The 21,357-nt window shown below is 39.4% G+C and overlaps 1 protein-coding gene across 3 annotated transcripts; it reads left to right on the top strand.

The window, feature by feature from the left end:
- The first annotated feature begins 1,944 nt into the window (after positions 1-1,944).
- ptbp2b (polypyrimidine tract binding protein 2b) lies at positions 1,945-19,760 on the top strand. Of its 3 annotated transcripts, none has more exons than XM_081375099.1 (15): positions 1,945-2,051; positions 2,723-2,753; positions 5,090-5,150; positions 10,304-10,476; positions 10,637-10,780; positions 10,895-11,056; positions 11,174-11,284; positions 11,615-11,813; positions 12,149-12,208; positions 12,868-12,983; positions 17,879-17,912; positions 18,457-18,549; positions 18,636-18,852; positions 19,203-19,280; positions 19,362-19,760. In XM_081375099.1, exons 1-15 carry the CDS (start codon positions 2,044-2,046, stop codon positions 19,489-19,491), a joined length of 1,617 nt encoding a protein of 538 aa, XP_081231225.1. In that variant the 5' UTR covers positions 1,945-2,043; the 3' UTR covers positions 19,492-19,760. The 3 variants fall into 3 exon arrangements, with proteins under 3 accessions (XP_081231225.1, XP_081231226.1, XP_081231227.1); XM_081375101.1 differs by having other exon boundaries at positions 1,950-2,051; positions 5,069-5,150; XM_081375100.1 differs by lacking the exon at positions 12,149-12,208.
- Positions 19,761-21,357: the final 1,597 nt, after the last annotated feature.

Here is a 21,357-nt window from a genome sequence, read left to right as displayed (position 1 = left end):
ATTGACCAGCTCCTCCCGTGTAGTTCTGGGCTGATTTCTTACCTTTCTTAGGATCATTGAGACCCCACGAGGTGAGATCTTGCATGGAGCCCCAGTCCGAGGGAGATTGACAGTCATGTTTAGCTTCTTCCATTTTCTAATGATTGCTCCAACAGTGGACCTTTTTTCACCAAGCTGCTTGGCAATTTCCCCGTAGCCCTTTCCAGCCTTGTGGAGGTGTACAATTTTGTCTCTAGTGTCTTTGGACAGCTCTTTGGTCTTGGCCATGTTAGTAGTTGGATTCTTACTGATTGTATGGGGTGGACAGGTGTCTTTATGCAGCTAATGACCTCAAACAGGTGCATCTAATTTAGGATAATAAATGGAGTGGAGGTGGACATTTTAAAGGCAGACTAACAGGTCTTTGAGGGTCAGAATTCTAGCTGATAGACAGGTGATCAAATACTTATTTGCAGCTGTATCATACAAATAAATAGTTAAAAAATCATATATTGTGATTTCTGGATTTTTTTTTTTTAGATTATGTCTCTCACAGTGGACATGCACCTACGATGACAATTTCAGACCCCTCGATGATTTCCAAGTGGGAGAACTTGCAAAATAGCAGGCTGTTCAAATACTTATTTCCCACACTGTAGCAACAGCCGGGTTATTACTAGAAATTACCCAACGATTTAAAAAAATGACCCAACATAGTAACCCAATATGTGACCCTGGATCACAAAACCAGTCTTATGTTGCACGGGTATATTTGTGGCAATAGCCAACAAAACATTGTATGGGTCAAAATTACAGATTTTTTTTTTATGCCAAAAATCATTAGGATATTAAGTAAAGATCATGTTCCATGAAAATATTTTGTAAATTTCCCACCTTAAATATATAAAACATTTATTTTTGTGAATGGATGCAGCACTATCGCCAATAGAAATGGACAACTTTAAAGGCGATTTTCTCAATATTTCGATTTTTCTGTACCCTCACATTCCAGATTTTCAAATAGTTGTATCTCGGCCAAATATTGTCCTATCCTAACAAACCATACACCAATGGAAAGATTATGTATTCAGCTTTCAGATGATGTATAAATCTCAATTTAAAAAAAATTACCCATAAGACTGGTTTTGTGGTCCAGGGTCACATATGTGTAACCCAACGGTTGGGTTAATAAAATAACCCAACGATTTTTACTGTGTAACACATATGTTTGTCTCACGCTCGTATGCATTTATTTGATAAAATAACAGTAAAAACTTTTGAACTATACTGTAAATTTACATAAATAAATAATAAATAACATAAATAAATAATATATTTTAAAAACAACTAACATTATTTAAGTGAGTTTTATATTTTATCCAGGGTAGGCCTACTTAAAATTTTGGGGACATGAAAATAGGCTGCATAATATGATTGAGTCAGACCCACATACAAACTTTTCTACGCCTTGCCCTAGTCGATACCAGTTTCTACGTCATCCGTTATAAGTTTCTCACGTAGTTTTATGTTGAATTAAACTATGCATTATTTTTTTCCGAAGAGCGCGGAATTTTATGACCCAGTATTCTCCAACCCAACTACGCAAGTTTTGCAGATAGCCTAAACATAGGCTATGTTTTATTAATAAATTGGACCTGCAAAGTAGGCTATCTGAAACAACAGCAAAAGAACCAGAGAAAAATACATTCACTAATTAAATGTCCAAATTTCCATATTTTAAGTAACCATTTTAATAAATATATATCATATTTCCAGGTTCCATCATATCAACCATGGGAGCCCCGTTTAATGATGATAATGCAGCTGTCTGTGCTAAAAAAAAAAAATATATAATTAATATTTTTGATTTTCTTGTCGTTTTGATGATGAACTTTTAATTTAATCCATTTCGCTGTGAGCGTCTGCTCGGCGGTGTCTCGGCTGTGCTCGGGTGTTTCCGTGAATAACAGACTCTTCTCCATTTTGCATACTAGTTCCGAGCGTGTGTCGAAGCCGCTCTGTTCCTACGATCAGTATCACACCGTGAAGAACGTTTTCCCTGCAATGGACGGGTAAGACTGCGTTGTTTACTGGTTATGTGAAATATGCCATTTTCAGAGTATCTTTAGATCAATTTGAAACGAGAGTCCTCGCAATCTTTTGCGTTCTGACAAGGCCGCTCAGGCAGACTAGTGATGCATCAGCCAACATTGGCTAATAATAACAAATGCGCGCTAGATCCGCAGATCATATTTTATCGCTAAATAGATGCAATATGTATGCACAGAAACTCAAATAACAACATTCTGAGTCATTTAATATCAGTCTATAAAATGTTTCGTGTTATATGATCAACAGGGACATGTAATGTAGTTTAGCTCCACGGCTAACGGTACTGCTGTTGCGAGTGCGGGCGCGTCCTATTCCCTTTGTTTGAATGTAACGGTCACTCTCTCCATCCGCGAGCTGAATATAAATTTGGCGTTAATGGATATTACTATAATACGCACAAGTATTTTTTTTAGCTTTATTAGTCTTATTATAACAAACTGCTGCCAATACTACTGTCCGCATTAAATTGTTTTATGTTGTACTGTTACTGTAATAGCTGCAATTGAGAAATTACTATACCGATGACATTATCTTGTGTTCAGTTGTGACATGATGTCACATTTGATTTAGTGAAACTGTAACAGATCAAACGGCCCAAATTTATTGTACTTTTTCTATTTTCCTCCTTCAGCATTGCAAGCGATGTTGCAGTTGGTGTGAAGGTAAGTGGTTTTTGCCTTTCTTGTTAAGTTTACTGAATTTATCAAAACAAATCTGAGAGAGTAAACTCGCAGAGGCCCATATTATCTTGGGATGATCTCTAATGTGAACAGTATGGAGCTAGAATCGTGTCTCTATTACATGCGAGAAAATAAAGGATCTGAGAGAAAAAGTTATCACACTGATAGCAAAAAAGCATTTCATGAGAGAAAAAATAATATTTGAGTCTAAAAAAAGTTTTAAGAGAAAGCATATTATGGAGGTATTTTTGGTGCAAAACTACTGAACGCCTGTGACAGTGAAATTTGTAGTTGTAGAGAATAGCCACCCATGTGTCTCAGTAAATTTGAAGTCACAGAGAGAAATGTTTTAAGAGTTGCAAACTTGTAGACTTTTTTTCTATCTTTCACAAACACAACACAACAGTTACACCTTCTCAAATTCTTCATTGCAGGTGCACAAATCCTATTCTACAAATCACAAATTAAGAAACTCATACGCTCACATTTTTGCTACAGTTGCTGCAGTGAATATGGTGCAAAACGCATTTAAACACCTGCATCAAAAAATGTGAAGTCACGGAGAAATTTTGCTCATTTTTCTCATAGAACATAAAAATAAGTATAAATTTGAAATTTTTTAAATTATTTCTGAAAAATAAATCTCTCTCAAAATACTTTAAAAAAACCTCTCAAATATATATATTTTTGCTATTAGTGTGAAAACACTGATACTGTTTCTCTCAAAATGCTTTTCTTTGCTCTTGATGCAATTTCTTGCTCTCGTGTCAGGATTTTGCTTTCGCTGTGAAAATTGTGTCATGGGTGGGGCCACGTTCCTATTGGCCAGTCGGGTGAGCATCGTCTTGTCTTTGGGAGTCGAACTGAATCATTACACCATTGTTCGGTTCACCGGCATAGATGCCGCCTCTGCCTTAGTTGAGCACGGACACTCCAATGTTTGGGTAAGATGATGACACACACAACTCGATGGGTAGCTGGCTGAGCAAGTTCAGCATCACTGAAGATTAAACATTAAAAAATAGCACTCATATTCATGAATGAATGTGTATAATATTATTAGCTTGCTAATCGCTAGTAAAGCTAATCGTTAAATAGCCATGATGCTAGGTAAACTTGCAAACTCACCTGGTTTATACCATTTTTAAATCAAATGCCAAATGAATGTTTTGATTTAGATAGTTTGACTAAGTGAAGTTTTCACTAGTTTCGTAGTTCACTGACAACCGGGGTAATTTCCCCTTCATTATCACGGACGTATCGCCTGCGATAATTAATGCGATATGGCTCAGCTTGTCAGTGAACTACGGCTCTGTGTAGTAAATGCCGCTCCATCTGAAAGCAGGTGATGGCGATTTACTACTAATCAAGGAACCGGCTTTACTGACGAGATGCGCATAACAATGTCATCCTATATATAGCCCAGCCCTAGTTCATCATATACAACCGCCTGTACAGTTTTACTCCATGGACTCAGAATAAACTATTTTGTTTTAAGGTCAATATGATACATTTCCTGTTTGAACCTATAGCTGAACTATAACCTATAACTGAACTATAACCTAAAATGATTGTTATTAATGTGTTTAGCATCTGTATCTCTCACTATAGGTAGGCTATAGAGCACTATACACACTAAAATCTTTGCCTTAGGCTATGCAAATATACCCATCGAGTTGTGTGTGCCTGCAGAGGCGGCATCTATGCCGGTGAACCGAACAATGGTGTAATGATTCAGTTCGACTCCCAAGACAAGACAATGCTCACCCGACTGGCCAATAGGAACGTGGCCCCACCCATGACACAATTTTCACAGCGAAAGCAAAATCCTGACACGAGAGCAAGAAATTGCATCGAGAGCAAAGAAAAGCGTTTTGAGAGAAACACTTTTTTTTTTTTTTTTTTTTTTGAGAAAATGTTTTCACACTGATAGCAAAAAATATATATTCGAGAGGTTTTTTTCAAAGTATTTTGAGAGAGATTTTTTTTATCAGAAAAAAAAATTCTAATATATATTTTTTTACTTTCTCTCAAAACTTTTTTAGTCTCAAATATTATTATTTTTTGCTATTTGGTATGAACTTTTTCTCTCAAATATTATTTTTTCTCTCATGAAATGCTTTTTTTGCTATCAGTGTGATAACTTTCTCTCAAACTTTTTTTTTCTCTCAGATCATTTATTTTCTCGCATGTAATAAAGACACAATTCTAGCTCCATTGTACAGTAGATACAAATAACAGTTGTATTAGTTAAAATACTACATTTTAATAATTTGAACGATTTACTGAATTTGCAGTGTACATCTGTGTCTTTCTAGAGAAGCTCAGATGAATTGCTGTCTGGCAGTCTGTACAACAGTCCAAACTCTTCAGTCACTGGTAAGAGAAATAAATGGACATCAGCTATTGTGTAAAAAAATGTTTGGCTGGTTTTTAAAGATGATTTTTATAAAGCCACAGATTTGAGATGCCCGTCATTCACGAACTTCTACACACTGTATTATAAATATATTTCTACTTGATCAGAATCCCCATAAGATCTCAATTGGAAGTTATCTCAAACTTGTTTTGAGCTGAAAATTGTTTAAAATGTCTTGAATGTTGAGGTTAGCTGGTAGCCTGATATGAAAACATGGGAAATGAGCAGTGGTGCTGACCATCTCCTGACTCAGATAAACTTCGCTTTTGTCCATAACCACTCCCTAAGTTGGCCTGCTTTGGACCAAGGTATTTGACGGGCCAAAAACTCCTTGCCGTTGGCCCTGAGGAGCCACGACCAAGCCCCGGAAATGACAGTGAAAACGTGGCTCATGGGAGGGTGGATAACTGTATCGTTCGTGGGAAAGAGCAGCAGAGGCCGTTTAGCAGTGGCCAACACCGTTAGGGATGTTAATTGGTTGAAAAAAAAGATCTAAGTTAATTACTGTAGTATACTATAGAATATTTATTAAAAGTTGCAAGTTTTATGATCTTGTACCGTTTACTATTTCAAACAAACCAATACAGTTATTGAAAATCTTACACTTTGGGCATATATGGCAAGTTGCCAGTTATCCTAACTTTACAAATGCTTATTAAGAACATTCTTTACAAGAATTTGAATTAAGTTTTGTCTAAAGAACAACAGGGGCTTTCGCACCGGAGGAACCTTTTCATAGTTCCTAGAACTATTGGCGGAAGTACCTGGATTTTGGCATGTTCGCACCGCAGGAACTAGGAACTATTTTAGTTCTAGGACTCTTTTGGAGGAACTAATTTAGCTCCTACTTCAGAGTAGGGTCTAAACCAGCACTATAGGAACTATCTGTGACGTTAGTGTGCACTGATTGGCCGAAAGTACGTGAAACACCACATATTAGACAGGACTGTTAGACAGATTGTAATCTAATGAACACGGGGAATGCGAGCATTGTTTGTTTGCTCAGGCTCTGGCGTTCTCAACACCTCAAGGTCCGCCACGCCGTCAAAATAAGTCACAACAACAAGCGTGTCTTACGTCACGTCATTCTCCTAGGTGTATATGACTTTCTTCTTTCAGATGAATACAGTCGGAGTGATTTAAAAAAATATCCTGGCTCTTCCAAGCTTTATTATGGCAGTGGATTGCGACCAACAGATTGAAGCTCAAAAAAGTGCATCCATCCATCATAAACGAACTCCACACTGCTCACTTTTTTGAGCTTCAGTCTGTTGGTTGCAATCCACTGCCATAATAAAGCTCGGAAGCGTCAGGGTGTTTATTAATAAAAGTGAACTACTCCTTAAAGAAGTATTTTTTGGGAGTACAAAATATTCTTAACTTTTTTCTTCTTTTTATTTTCTAAATGAGAATTCCGCCTCTGGACTTTATAATGCACATAACTCTTAACAAACATTTTTTTAATTTGCTGAGGAATTATACATTTTCATTTTATAATAAATGAAATCATGATCATAATGATGATTATAAAATATAATTATAATATGACTCTGTGCAACATCATACGAATATATACACGTGACATACTTGGGGCCCTATGATTTCCGCGATGAGTAAAACGTGAATGAAATCATAGAATTTCTGGGGGGAAAAAATAAATTTCATAGTTTTTTTTTATATTAAACTTGAATATGAACAGAATTTGGTAAAAATAAAACATAATTTGAGAAATAAATTTAACTTATTTCATAGGACCCTATAATAAATTGATGTTAAATTCTATAGGTTTCGTGATTTCAATTCATTACACATTTTGTAATTAACTTGTAATTGTTAATTGTAATTAATGTTACGCTTTTTGATAACCAAAATTTAAAGTCGACATGAAATCAAAATTGACCCTATTTACTTTGTTAGCGCATATTATTAGTCTTGTGGTGAACAATTAATCTGTGCAAGTTAATACACAGAAAAAAATTGTTTGCCATGGTAATCTTTAATCAAAATCTGAAAACTTACTTCCAGTCTGGAATGGCGTTCCTTTTCTGATGACGTCAGTTTGACGGTTTGGGTTGAAAACGCTTAACCACTCCCCTCAAACCGTTAGTCTGCTATAGGGATGGGCATAATTAATCGACGATCGATAATCGATCGTTAGGAATTTCGTCGATCACGTTTATTTGTTATCGATTAATCTAATGCAGGTTGCGTTGCGTAGTGTGAAGGCCCTTTCACACTGGACGCGATTTTGACGCACGAATAATTCGCGCGATGGGTTTATTTTTTGATCAGCTGTTTGTGTAATGAGTGCTTCCACACCGAACGCGAATGTGCTGCGGCGAAAAAACGACTTTTATTTTTTTCGCTTCGATGTCGATTTTTTTTTACTTTTGCTGCGACAGAAAAGGCTTCAGCCAATCACATACTACAAGGACAACGATTTGAAAGACAATGTGTGGCGTAGCATTGCCAACCAACTCGGTTATCTTGACTGTGAGTATACTGTGTGATAGTTTTAGTCGTTGTATAGTCCTGACTCCTGTGCTGTGTAGGCTAGCAGGCTAAACTACATTTGGGATAGAAAGCTAACACTATTATCGTCAAAGATAGAGACAGAGACCGTGTTTACTTTGAACACGTAACAAAATGTAGTGAGACTATTTAGGGCTGTTTTTACATTCTTTGATATCTACAGTTTCTAGTCGAATGATTTTTAACTTACTTACGTCGTGTGTTACATGTAATGTGTATTTACATTACAAAACGAACTGTGTTTAGTTGAAGACGCAAAAAAACCTGTGCACATAAGCATACTCCCCTTCAGACTCTCTGTTCTGTAAGATTGGCTGCACCCAAAACTTTCTTTTCTGTCTTTTAAATAAAATGAAAAGCTCGTCTTCACTGGATGCTATGACTATGACTGGATGATGATGATGAAGTGTCCATGTTTTCTCAGCTGTCGGCGCGATTCGCGCGAAAGTTTTGGAATGTTGAAGCTCTCTGAACGTCACAAACGTCGCAAATTCGCGTCGCGGCTGATGTGAATGGTTTTGATGCGAACTATTCGCACACGAACTATTCGCTTTTTCGTTTCGCTTTTTCGTTACGCATCCGGTGTGAAAGGGCCTTGAGTCTTGAAGCAATGGAATTGATTTTAGCGCGGAGGTACCTGTGCATCCCGGCAACGTCAGTCCCCTCAGAGCGGGTGTTTTCAGCGGCTGACTGGCTGTCACCAGGTTGCGGTCGCATCTGATCCCAGATCATGTCAACATGCTTATCTTTCTCAACAGAAATCAGTGGACTGGTGCAGAAGTTCTATGGGAACTGCATGCGTTTTCTCAGATCGGATAGCTATCTGATTTATCAAAACGATTCCATTTACACCCGGTCATATAAATGTGTTTTTGCAAAACGGATATAAATCCGATCTTGAATTCCCGCGCTACATATTTAAATTGTTGCACGTCCGAAAGCAACTGATATGACCTGCATTTTATTGATCATCAGCGAAAATTTCTAAATCAAAGACTGCAACAATATTGCGGCAACAGCCCTGGTAAGATCATTTCGGTTCTTTACTTTTAATGAAGATGATTGTGTTTTGATGAATGACTTTCACTTTGATTTGCGATAGTTTGCACGTTGGCTTGAATAGATGCTCATCTGTGGTGATACGTGTTCCAGTAACGCCGTCATATCTGGCTATAACATGACATATAGCCTAGGCCTATAAAACGCTCTCACATGTTTATTTCTTAGCATTTTTGGGATAAGTCAAATTTACATATGTAGTTTCAACAACCAGATGCATTTACTCTTGTCCAGTTTCGTCTGGAATGCGTCTCAGATCTCCTCCTGAAGTGGTTTGAGCGATCGGGTTTAAATCCTCCTCGAATGCGTTTCGGAGGGCATTTACATTTGGTCTTTTCACGATCGGATAGTTATCCGATCACAGAAAACGGATGAAGTGGCCATGGGTCTCTGTTTAAGAACGCCGGCTCGCTGTTCCGCTGTTTTAGAGCACCGCAGGGCATCTTCAAGTCTAACGTTACCGAACGTGCAGTTTCACTGCCACAAGTTGATCTTCTTGTAATAAAGATCTCATCGAGGACAAACAAACTGTATTTTTGTATTTTCATTGCATTTTTAATTTATAAAAAGTTGAAGAAATAATGAATTTCAATATAAAAATATTAATGATTAATCGATAGTCGATCGTTAATTCTCCCGACGATCGACTAAGAAAATTTAATCGAATGCCCATCCCTAGTCTGCTATGAGCAGAGATGGAGAGGAGGAGAGCTAACGTAAACCCCTGCCCTCTGTTCAATATTCAGTTTCACTTGGAAATGCGTCACAGCACTGGAGAAAAGTCTTTTGCAACTTCCGGTTCACGGGGACTTTAATTTAACTATAAAAATGAAAAAAACGGAAGCCAGAAAAATTTAAACATAAAAAATGGAATTTGGGGAAAAAATAAAACTGATTTCATAGAGCCCTACATACTGTACATCAGATAGGTCTCAACTCAGAATACAACGAGCCTTTTTAATTTCACTAGCCAACTATATAAGTGTTTGTATGTGAAAATCTGACAGAACGGGGCATTTATGCATGATGTGTTTTGTTCTATTATAAATAATTAGATTGAACGCAAAGAAATTAACACAAGAACTTAAGATGAACGTGAGATGCAATGTACTTCTAAAACTACTTTTCACTTGACATGCTGTCTTCAAAACGTGATGCTCATGGTGTGAGATGCTGAAAAACAGCAAGGGATAGTAAAATGGCCAATAACTTTCACCTGACACACATACATAGATCAACAATTATAAGGAGTGCAAGCAAAATACAAGATCAAATCCTGTGTGAATAGACTTTGTGATATACAGATGTCACCTGTTTACCACATTTTCACTTATTAATGAAATACAAACAGAAAATGGAAAATACCATAATAAAATAGTCTGTATTTTTGATAATTTCCCCAGTTATTGGCAAATAATATATAGCTCAAATTGTCTTTTTTATTAAATGTAATATAAACCTGATAAAACCAAGTAAAAGCCAGCTTTTTGAGTGCAGCTGTATTTCTGATTTTTTTTGACAGCTAATGGAGGTGACAGCAAGAAACTGAGGGTGGAGGACAGCATGGATAGCCCACCGTCTAGAGTCATTCATATTCGGAAACTCCCCAATGAGGTTTCCGAGACGGAGGTCATCGCCCTGGGATTGCCCTTTGGAAAGGTCACTAATATCCTGATGCTTAAAGGCAAAAATCAGGTATGTGATGAGTGGTGGTGGTGAGGAACATTAAACCCAGCTCCTGTTGAGAGATCTTCTGAAATTCAGTTTAGTGCTTAAAATGGCTTGCTAGAATCTGCTTTGAAATTGAATGAACAAAGTTTCTGCTCAGCCATTTTGAACTCTTTCCCACAATTAGGCATTTTTGGAGCTGGGAACCGAGGAAGCAGCTGTTACCATGGTGAACTACTACACAGCTGTTACACCTCAAGTGCGTAATGTCCCAGTGTTCATTCAGTACTCCAACCACAAAGAGCTCAAGACTGACAGTGCGCTCAACCAGGTTAGAAAACGCACTCCTCGTTTGAATGTTTTATAACTAAAATATGGCAGCAACAGAAGTGGTGTTACTGGCATTGCTCCTGTCCTAATCTGTTCCCTTGCTTTCCTTCTGAAGCGAGCTCAGGCCGTGCTGCAGGCGGTGTCGGCGGTCCAGGAGGGCGGCTCTCCAAGCTCCGACACGGCCGGTGAGAGTGTGTTAACACCTGCCCCCAGCCCAGTACTACGAATAATCATCGACAACATGTTCTACCCAGTCACTCTGGACGTCCTCCAACAGGTCACTGCCCACAGCAGGCATCCATCTGGAATAAACTGCAGTTAAAAAAACAAGCCAAATGTATTTTTACACTCTCATGGCTCTGAATTAACAGGACTTTGCCCTGATCTCTCTTAGATCTTCTCCAAGTTTGGAACCGTCATGAAGATAATCACATTCACCAAAAATAATCAGTTCCAGGCTCTTCTGCAGTTCAGTGACCCCGTAAATGCCCAGCAGGCCAAACTGGTGAGTGGACGAAAAGGAGGATTGAAACCACCGCAAACTCCATAAATGTGTAATGATGTGCCAAAGCACTGTTATGAGATTTTTAATGTAATGGTTATGGCCACAGGCAAATTATTATCCAGTCATATGTTGGTTTAGTACCTTTCTTTCATTTATGTGATGAAATGACTGCAATTGTCATTACTTGTAGAGGAGCATTTTTATTACTTTTAGCCAGGGCCCTACATTATTCGCTGGATGTAATTATTCTTATCCCTTTTCACCCTTGTCATAGAAAAACAAACGTGGTGCACTGTCTCTCTCTCATCCTCCATCTCTCTTTCATTAAAGTCTTTGGATGGCCAGAACATATACAACTCCTGCTGCACTTTGCGCATTGACTTCTCCAAGCTGGTCAACCTGAACGTAAAATACAACAACGACAAAAGCCGGGATTATACCCGTCCCGAGCTGCCCGCAGGAGATGGCCAACCAGCTGTGGACCCGTCTGTGGCCGCCGCTCTCAGCAAAGATTCCACCTCCCTGCTCGGTATGTTAGAAACGGCTCTCATGAGTGCCTCTAACGCAAACCTTGCTCAATCACACCTTTATGACCCATCTTCTCTGTCATTCTCTGACATGCATCATCATCTCCTGTCTGTATAGCTTTAGTTTCAGAGCAGGGTAGAGGTGTGAATGCTTCCCCTCTATTGTGAATCATGAGAGTTTTCTAGTTCTTTGTGGAAAATGGGTCAATGGTGCCTGAAATGCAATCCCGTCTAATTGATGTGCCATTCAAACACGTTGCTTTACGTTTATGCCGCTTCCACGGCCCCCAGTCTGTGTTTGATCCCGTAAGACTTTGACTGTACACGTTCTCCTTAGGTACTCCCTCTGGAATGGTAACTTCCTACTCTAGTGGTGGAGGGTTTCCATCTTCTCTAGGTACCTATGCTTCCATTTACTTTCATTTATCCTTTTGATTTTCTAACCCTACTTGAATGCGCTCTTCCCTCTGAAGGACAGGGACTTTTCCAGTGCTGTCAGAATTGGCAGGGCTTTCATGTTGAAACCACCCCAACCATTTGTCCTGACTTGACATGCAGTATTCATAAACAGTGTCGCTATTTGTCAAAGCATAAATCTGAAGCTGCAACAATAAGCCCTTCCATTCTGCATTATGGGCCTGACGTAATAGATTGACACACACTAATTAGGGGCCCGTATTTCAGACAGACTGGCAATCCAAACTGCCAAACACAAGTTCCCTTTAGCTAAAGCAGAGTACGGCCTATCGAGCGGCTAATTACAGCAAGCAGAAGGGGCCCAAAAAGCAATTTCATTTTCGGATATTGCTCCAGAGCGCCAGTCTGTGTGAAATCGGTTCAGATAGCGATCTGCTTTGCGGCAGATATTGACTCTGGGATGTTGGTTTGCCCGAGGTGTGTGGTGTTGGCTGGGTAACTGGATGTGCTTGGTGCGTTGGGTGCAGACAGTTAGAATGCATGGCCACAGGGCAGATTTGGCTGAGATGCTGAGCCGTTGGCTCTTCTTGGTTATGTGGTCTGACACGGTCCCTCCTCTTTTCTTCTTTCTCTCTGTAGGGGCCATCAGCCCTCTGAGTGCAGCGGCGGCGGCGGCGGCAGCTGCAGGGAGGGTGGCGCTGTCCGGACATTCGACACCTGGCGGAGTGCTCCTGGTCAGCAACCTCAACGATGAGGTCAGTACACCTCCACAAAACACCCTCACACAAACATATCCCTACTCTCTTTGTTCACAGTCTTCTCATTGTGTCAGTCAGGTCACCAGTACACTGTATGTCTCAGGTTGTATATGTTCAGTCCTCATCTGTTTAAGGTCATTTTTAGTTTAAGGGGCCTCAACATCACCTTCATGACATTTAGCAGCAGAGCAGTGTTGACATACTTGAAACGTTGCTGTGTTGCAAGATCACAACATAAAAAAGAGGGATTCTCGGTGATGTCATAAGCATTTTCAAAGTTGTTTAATTTGAAGATATTTTTACAGTAAGTACTAGGGCTGGGTGAAAATATTGATTTTTCATATTAATCTTGTTTTTCAATTGAATGATCCGATATCAGTTCTTTAAAACCCCAAGATGCTTTAAGTGCATGCTTATTTTCAGTGCCTAAGTGAAAATTTTTTAAACATTACAACTTCCCCACGCATTTGTGCTTTCAGTGTTTTAATATAATCATCATTCCAAATCTTGCTACATAATGTTGCATTATATTCGCTTTCATTAACCTGTAATGGCCCAAAATATTATGAAATATACAAATGTGAAAATTAAAGTGACAGTTTACCTAAAAAATGGAAAGTTTCACAATTTTCTCACCATCATGCCATTCCAAACCCATAAGACTTTTGTTACTTTTCACAACACGAATGAAGACATGTTTAATATTCTCTCTCAGGGATCTAGACTAATTTGTGAGCAGTCGCACCAGTAGCACCGGTGCCACCAAGTTCTACAGATGGTGGCACCAGCATCACTCTGTTTCTTGGAAATGCACATTTTACAGTAATTTTAGTTGACAGTAGCTTGAGATGCAGGTGTAAATTAATTTTCATTAGCAAAAACATTAGCATCTGTAAAAATGTTCCTCATTTTTATTGGGTAAAATCAAAATATTCTTACTGAGTTAGAACTCTGATTAAAATTGTTCTTCTTTGGTATCATACATTTGTAGATCATGATAACCACAGGTAAAACCATCAAAACCATGCATAGCACCTTACTACCATGCAAATAGTAACTATGGTTTTTATATTTGTTATAATAGCATAAACACAATACCATGTTTACCATGTTAGTGCTACTATAGTAAATATGTAGTAGTAAATTTGTATGTTGAAAAGCTTTCTCACTGGATTGTTGTGGTACAGTGTATGTCCTGTTTTCCACATCAGTGTTGTTGAGGAAGTAAGCGCTGTTTTATCTGGCTTTAAACTAGTTTAAATCACAGAGACGTTAGTAGGTATGGTTATCGATTAGGATGTTCCGATTAGATTTCGATTCTAAATTTGATTTCCGATTCAACTCAATGAATATAGATTTAATACAAATCCTATATTTATAAAAAAGAACAGTGAACATAAGTTTACAAGTGATTAATTAATAAAAAGAAATGAAGAGCCACAAACCTGTATATTAAACTTTTTATTTTAGGTACACTTGGGGTACATTAAAACAGAACCCAACTCTATGTTTCAAATGCATACAATGAATAGACAGGATTTTGATGCAAGATGAAAAATTGATGCTGGAAATGAGAAAAGTCAGAACAGTCACATGCCTTGATCAAACAGGATCAGGTTATTTTATGTTTAAGATAAAACAAACAAAAAACCTCACAGCATTAGCTGTAACATGGAGGCTACAAGCCTATGAACAGTGTAGGAAAACTAAAACTGGCTTTTGGGACTGGATCTCACAGTGCTGTTTAGTGGTTGCGTCACTGTCTTGATCAGGACCTGTCGGCAAATGAACGCATTCACTCTAGCTCGTGCTGCTCTGTCTTTTGGACCGAGCTATTTAGTCGCAGTTTAGAGCCGTGCTCTATTGAGAGTCTATTGAAAGTCAATGCAACCAAATCTATTATAAAACAATAATGACAATAAAAATAACCCCTATTATTGGCGCTTTTCCACTGTACCAGGCTTGGTTCGGCACGGTTCGACTCGGCGCGGAACGGTTCGGCTCGCTTCGCTTTTCCACTGTGTGGTACGACTCGACTCGTTACGGCACGGTTCGGTTCGCTTTAGCTCGGTTGCTTTTCCACTGCAGTTAGTACCGCTTCAAAGTGGGTGGGACTGATCGTTATAGTTGCTGTCTCTACTGCCATGACATCATCATATTAAATGCGAATTTTTCATTCCGTGTTGCCCCATCCGCTCCTTGGCAACCAACGAGAGGAACGTCTGCACCTCGTCCACTGACCACGATTCAGCCATTTCTTTTTTTTGAAGTTTATACTTTTTTTAAGCAAATACGTTTAAAACAGGTGCTACAGTGTTGGCTGTTGTCTACTGGCTATGTAAATATAGCGGGTTTTAGTGTCTCGTGTCGTAAAATATACAATGACGCTGTTAGTGATGATTCTGTCTGACCAATCAGTGATCTGCAATGTTTTCACGTCACATTTTAGTATCGGTACGGTACGCTTGGAACCTCAACAGAGGTGGTACCATTTAAAGCGAGCCGTACCGTACCGTACCATGCAGTGGAAATGCGCCATAAGTGAGCCGTACTGAACCGAGCCGTACCATAATATGCAGTGGAAAAGCGCCAAAGCGTGCCGTACCGAACCGAGCCGTACCGTACCATGCAGTGGAAAAGCGCCATAACAGAGCAGTTTAATCTAATTCTTCTGAAGAGACATGATACCGTTAAGGCTGGAGCACGCTAAACTTTGCCTAGATGTTTGGCCCGATTTACAGCCTAGGCGCATTGATGTTATCTGTGGAAAGTTAGTGCCAGTCTGCAGACTTTGGGCAGTCAGATTTCAGAGAAAAATCTTAGTGTATGATAGACACAGACTCTTAGCTTCAGACTATGATTCCATCTAGTCTGAAATATAGAGATGTGACTTGACAAATTCCATACTCTGAATTTGTCCTCTGCATTTAACCCATCCAAGTTAGTGCACATATAGACCTTATGTAGCCCTGCCCCATTTCAGCGCTGTGCTCGTTGTGTTCTGACTTCTGGTGAGATCTTACTGATTTATTAATGAACTGCTCGTTTTAAAATCTACTGACACTTATGACATCCGATTCAAACATTACAGTGCTCATGATAACTTTTGTTAACTCTACAATAAGTTAATCCACTTCACCAGCTAATTACTCTGACAGCGATGCCATAGAAATATACAGAGCTACCTCATAAATGCAAGTCCAAACACATACTTCTAAAGATGGCTATTTGCTTGTTTCTCAGGTGCATATGGTCTATTTAACACGTATAACATATGTAATAGCTTTCATTTGTCACGTCTCCCATAAACAAGGCACGTTAATTGTTAATGAGTTTGGCCGGTAGTGTGTTTGTCACAGTGCACCTTATGAAAAAATATCAGTGCCAATACCCAGTCCTACTAAATATATTTTCAGGGCTTCCTTTATCCCAAAAACACTGTAATCACATTCCCATGTTGACTTTGCTCTCTTGCTGGATGTTTTGAAGCTGATTTCAAAGTCATTTCAGTCACTTTTTTTAATGTGCAGTAGATTCAGAATGATGTGTCCAGTCACACACAATAAACAATAAGCAATAAGCAGGTGACTTGTCTTGACATGAATTCAGATTGACCTGTCTCATTTCCATCCTCAGTGTATTTCATATATTATGTTCAATGTTATTTCAGTATATTTGCAGTTAGTTGAGAATTGATAGTGAGAAGTAAATGAATTGAAACCTGTAGCTCTTTGTTCTCTATTGTGAAATTTATACTTGCAGAAATATACTGAAAGCATTCTCAGTAAGGTTTTCGTCAAAATGGAGGGTCTCTCTGCAGTCTCTCCTCTGTGCAAATTTTGATCACTGTCTCTCCTCTCTTTATCTCTCCCCCTCTCCTCTCTCTCTCTCTCTCTCTCCCTCGCACCTTTTCACGAGCGCTCTGTCTGGAAGTAATATCTAACTGTCTTTTCTCTCTAAGCTGTATCTCTCTCTTCCTCTCCTGATGCTCCACTGCCTCTCTCTAAGCTATTCAAAGTTGGTATGAAATGTGGTAGCCCCACCCGCCTCTCTCATTTCTCTCACACTCTCTCTCTCTCTCTCTCTCTCACTATGATTTCTGTCTTTTTTGAAGTGTCTCAGTAATTTCCCCATCATGGTTTTTGTTTTCCCAAACACTTGTGGGTTTGTGGAGTTTTCGACATGACGTGCTCTCTATTGATGCCATAACTCTGCAAGGTGGTTTTCATGCCTACCCGCTGCATGGCCCCTCCCCCTTTACAGCCATAGGCTGCTGTTTGTTTGGTTATAGTTTCTTAATGCTTTCTCATACCAAAGCCTTCCACTTGCTCTGCATGCTTTGTCCTCCTCTCAGCGTTTCTGTGCAGCAGTTAGCTTGAGTAAGTGTGGCCTGCCCACGTTCGGTCTCGGGCGACTACGTTTGGCACTGTTAAACATAGTCGGGGGGAAGCAAAAAAAAAAAGAGAACCCTGCCATTTTCTGACCAAACTCCTGCATTTCCTATGTACTGACCTGTATATTATTTTTGTCCCTCCCCCCCACACCTTATTTTCCTTTTGTGTTTTTTTTTTTCTCCCTTTTATCCCACGCTGCTTCCAACCCCTCCTTTTCCCTCTCCTCTCCTCTTCTGACTCCTCTGTTATTGGTTGGCCCTTTCTCTCCTGCAATCCTGTCTCCCCACCCTCCACCCATTCATGCTTTGTGCCTGAACCAAAACAAATGTTCCTCCTCGGACCAACTTGTCCCAATTAACTGCCTTGACCCATGCTCCATGACCACCTCACCATTCTACGGGAAACCACCCTCCGTTATGGATGATCTGTTCATCTCTGCTCTACCTCGACTCTTCTCTCTTCCTGTCTTACGCTGCTTGCTCTTCTCTCCTTCTAAAGATGGTTACGCCCCAAAGTCTGTTTACCCTCTTCGGTATGTTATCGTTAGCAATCTACCTCTTTTTGTTTATCTATTGTTAATTTCATTTCAGTTGTTTTTTCTCTTTCATTTAGCATTTTAGGGTTAGTTAATAATCTGGCACTAGTCTATCAACAGTTTCCTAGTTTTCCAGTTTAATTTTAGTTCTATTATGCCAAATTTCAAATGAAATAGTATATATATTTTTTGTTTTGTTTATCCTTGGCTTTCGAAGCCTCTGTCTCTATCTTGCTCTATCTGTCTCTCTTCATGTACAGCTTATATTAATGCATGGTTGATTATTTTGCATGTAGGCTTTTGATTTTAACTTTGCCATATCACATGAGCTTGTTTTTGGAGGGCGTATCAAAATGTGTTGTGTCTGTTAGAAAAACTGTTTTGGACTCTTTGGTGTAGATAATTTGGAAGATTTGTACCATCATCTTCACCTTTCATGTCAGAACCGGAGCTTCTGAAGCACTAACTTGTCCTTCCTGGTTCACTCCTCTCCTCCTCCCTCCTTCCCTCCCTCTTCCATCTGCCTGTCGCTTAACCGAAGGTGTCTACGGTGACGTGCAGCGCGTGAAGATCCTGTACAATAAGAAGGACAGTGCTCTAATCCAGATGTCTGATGGAAACCAAGCCCAGTTAGGTAAGCTGATGCGCAGTTTTTTTTTTGTGATTAACACCGTGTAATGTGCTTATTTCATGGCGCACATCCGTGTCTTCGTGATCTAGCCATGAGCCATCTGAATGGGCAGAAGATGTATGGCAAGATCATTCGTGTGACCCTCTCCAAGCACCAGACAGTACAGCTGCCTAGGGAGGGTTTAGATGATCAGGGCCTGACCAAGGACTTCACCAGCTCTCCACTGCATCGCTTCAAGAAGCCTGGGTCTAAGAACTTCCAGAACATCTTCCCCCCTTCAGCTACACTTCATCTCTCTAACATACCGTGAGTATGCAGGAGAACTGTCTTCCTGTTACCGAAAATCATAAGAAGAACTGCCGGTAAAGCGGCTTTGCAGACTTGTACAGTCCTAATGAATGGGAGTGGTGATTTTTCTGTAGGTTTTGTCATTTTATTAATACAAGTTGTTCTGTATTGTTCTGGCATCATAAATCTTTGACCAACTGCTGACCATCTTTTTCAATTAATCCCTTGCAGTGTTTTTCAGTTCTAGTCTGAGATTAAAATGTGGCTACTAAGGAAACTTTGTTTTCCTTTTTATTGGTTCATGCATCATAATAACATTTGACCATTTACTCTGAGGAAATGCTAATAACCGCTTGTTTCCCCTCCAGTGATAATGTGACAGAGGAGGATTTACGACTGCTCTTCTCAAACTCCGGCGGTACAGTGAAAGCGTTCAAGTTTTTCCAGTAAGAACACTCTGCATTTCATTTCTCAGCTGCTCATGCATAGTCATCGCTTTGACCGCCATGTTTGTTTTTTTCTTCTAGAGATCGCAAAATGGCTCTGCTGCAGATGTCCACGGTGGAGGAGGCGATTCAGGCTCTCATCGACCTTCACAACTACGACATGGGCCGCGGTCACCGCCTGAGGGTGTCCTTCTCAAAGTCCACCATCTGAGGATTCCCTGGTGCTATGTCACCTTTCCTTTCGCCCCCCCCCCCCAGGAGCCTCAAGTTGAATTCAATTTTACCAGTCATTCCTTAACACCATATCACAAACTTCAATGAGAATGGCCTGTTAAAGGAACACTTGCTGTGTATCTGCTCCTGCTATTGTTTGTTTGGCCAGCTGTTATTCTATTTTAGGATGGAGTGACAAAAATGTGCCTTAGCAAAATAGCGTCATCTTTTTGCTCCTGTCATTACAGATTATAGAGGTACTTTATGCGTGTTTTTTTTTTTTTTTTTTTTTTTTTTTTTTACCTTTACACATTGCTTTGTTGTTTTGAAGGTTTTTGAAAGTGATTTAGCTCGAGTCCTCACCATGCCATATTTTTTTTTTTTTTTTTTTTTTTTTTTTTACAATTTTCTAGCTCTGAAAGCTTATTCGGCTTGCTTTGATTCAAAGGTAAAAGCTAAATTTATAGTCTGTTGAATTGAACCTAATTTAATTTGATTGAATATACTCCCAAGTTGTAAATTATCTTATGCATTTGTAGTTGTTTTCCCCTTTTTCTTTGATCAGGCACCCAAGGTACTTTTTGTGATTGAAACCTGTGGTAAACAAAACAATGACCGTGGGGAGCATAGTGTGTGACATATAGTACCTGCTTTGATATTTCTCACTCACTTTTGCTTCAGTGAATTCTGTTACCCATTTTTAGAAGAAAATCAGAGCATGTGCTGATGGATCTCAGCAGTTGCATGTGTCAGATTGACCATGTTTGATGTTGTGATGTCACATTAATGTAGGGACTGTTGGGACCAAAGTAAATGTGCCTTTAGTCTTACTTTATTCTGCATTGTACACATGGTTTATTCAACTTCTGGAATATTTTTATTAATGGAGAAAAAAAAAATCAGACTTTCCAGCAGACATCACTCATACAAATGACCCTTAATTGTCTGTGATTGTAATTGTGTGAGAGTCGCTCACTAATTCTACTGAAAAATGCTGTTTTTTTGTGGTTTAGGTTGTGGAAAGGGGAGGGGGGGCGTTCTGTACATTTTCTACATGAATTGAGTTTTTACATCTTTAGGAATGTAAAGTCCAGTATAGATGCGGCACAATTAAAAGTTAATTTTTCTACCAAGCTTGTGCTTAACGGTCCCTGTGGTGTGGTGTAGTGCTTTTATCCTGTAGCATGCTGAATAAACTCTTCTCGCTCTACATTCACCTCTGCCTCTCTGCTGTCTCTTTCTCTTCCTCTACTGTCCTTTTGTATCTCACTTTGCTCATTTTCTCTGATGCACTGTCAGCGGTTGAAAAAAACATCATAAAAATACCGGAAGTCAATACACCCCGGAAGCAAAACGTTAAAACTGTAATCTTCGACTTTATTTGCGGTAATAACTTTGCCAACCTGTTGTCATGTGTCCTCTATCATTCTCTATTTTCTCATGCTTATCTCCAAATCTCTCTGTCCACTTTTGACTTTGCATAATTAAACTGCATATCAGTGTGCTCATAATCTCTGAGAGCAGGGTGTTTGGGTTTCATATTGATACCCGTGTGTTTGCATGTAGTTAAACGGGAAGAAAGTTGCTTGCAGTATCCAGCCTTTCAACATGTGGCTGATTGTGCGTTGAAGCAATTGGTTGTCTGTTGGAGAAAGGACAATCATCTGGCACCGATTTAAGCTAAGCTTGCACCGTTTTTTGTGGTATAAACAGTAACGTAATGCAGTGTCAGAATCCTTCTGGGAGAGTGTTTCTTTTTTGTTGAGCACGGCATCTTTTTTTTTTATAGAAAAAGCTTTCAGAGTACAATGCTTTTTCTACAGTCGAACATGAAGGAGATTCAGCGTTATGGGGTTGTGTTGCC

The sequence above is a fragment of the Scardinius erythrophthalmus genome, assembly GCF_964197995.2.
Source record: "Scardinius erythrophthalmus genome assembly, chromosome: 9".
Classification (NCBI taxonomy): Eukaryota; Metazoa; Chordata; class Actinopteri; order Cypriniformes; family Leuciscidae; genus Scardinius; species Scardinius erythrophthalmus.
This window is presented reverse-complemented; position numbering and strand designations above follow the sequence as displayed.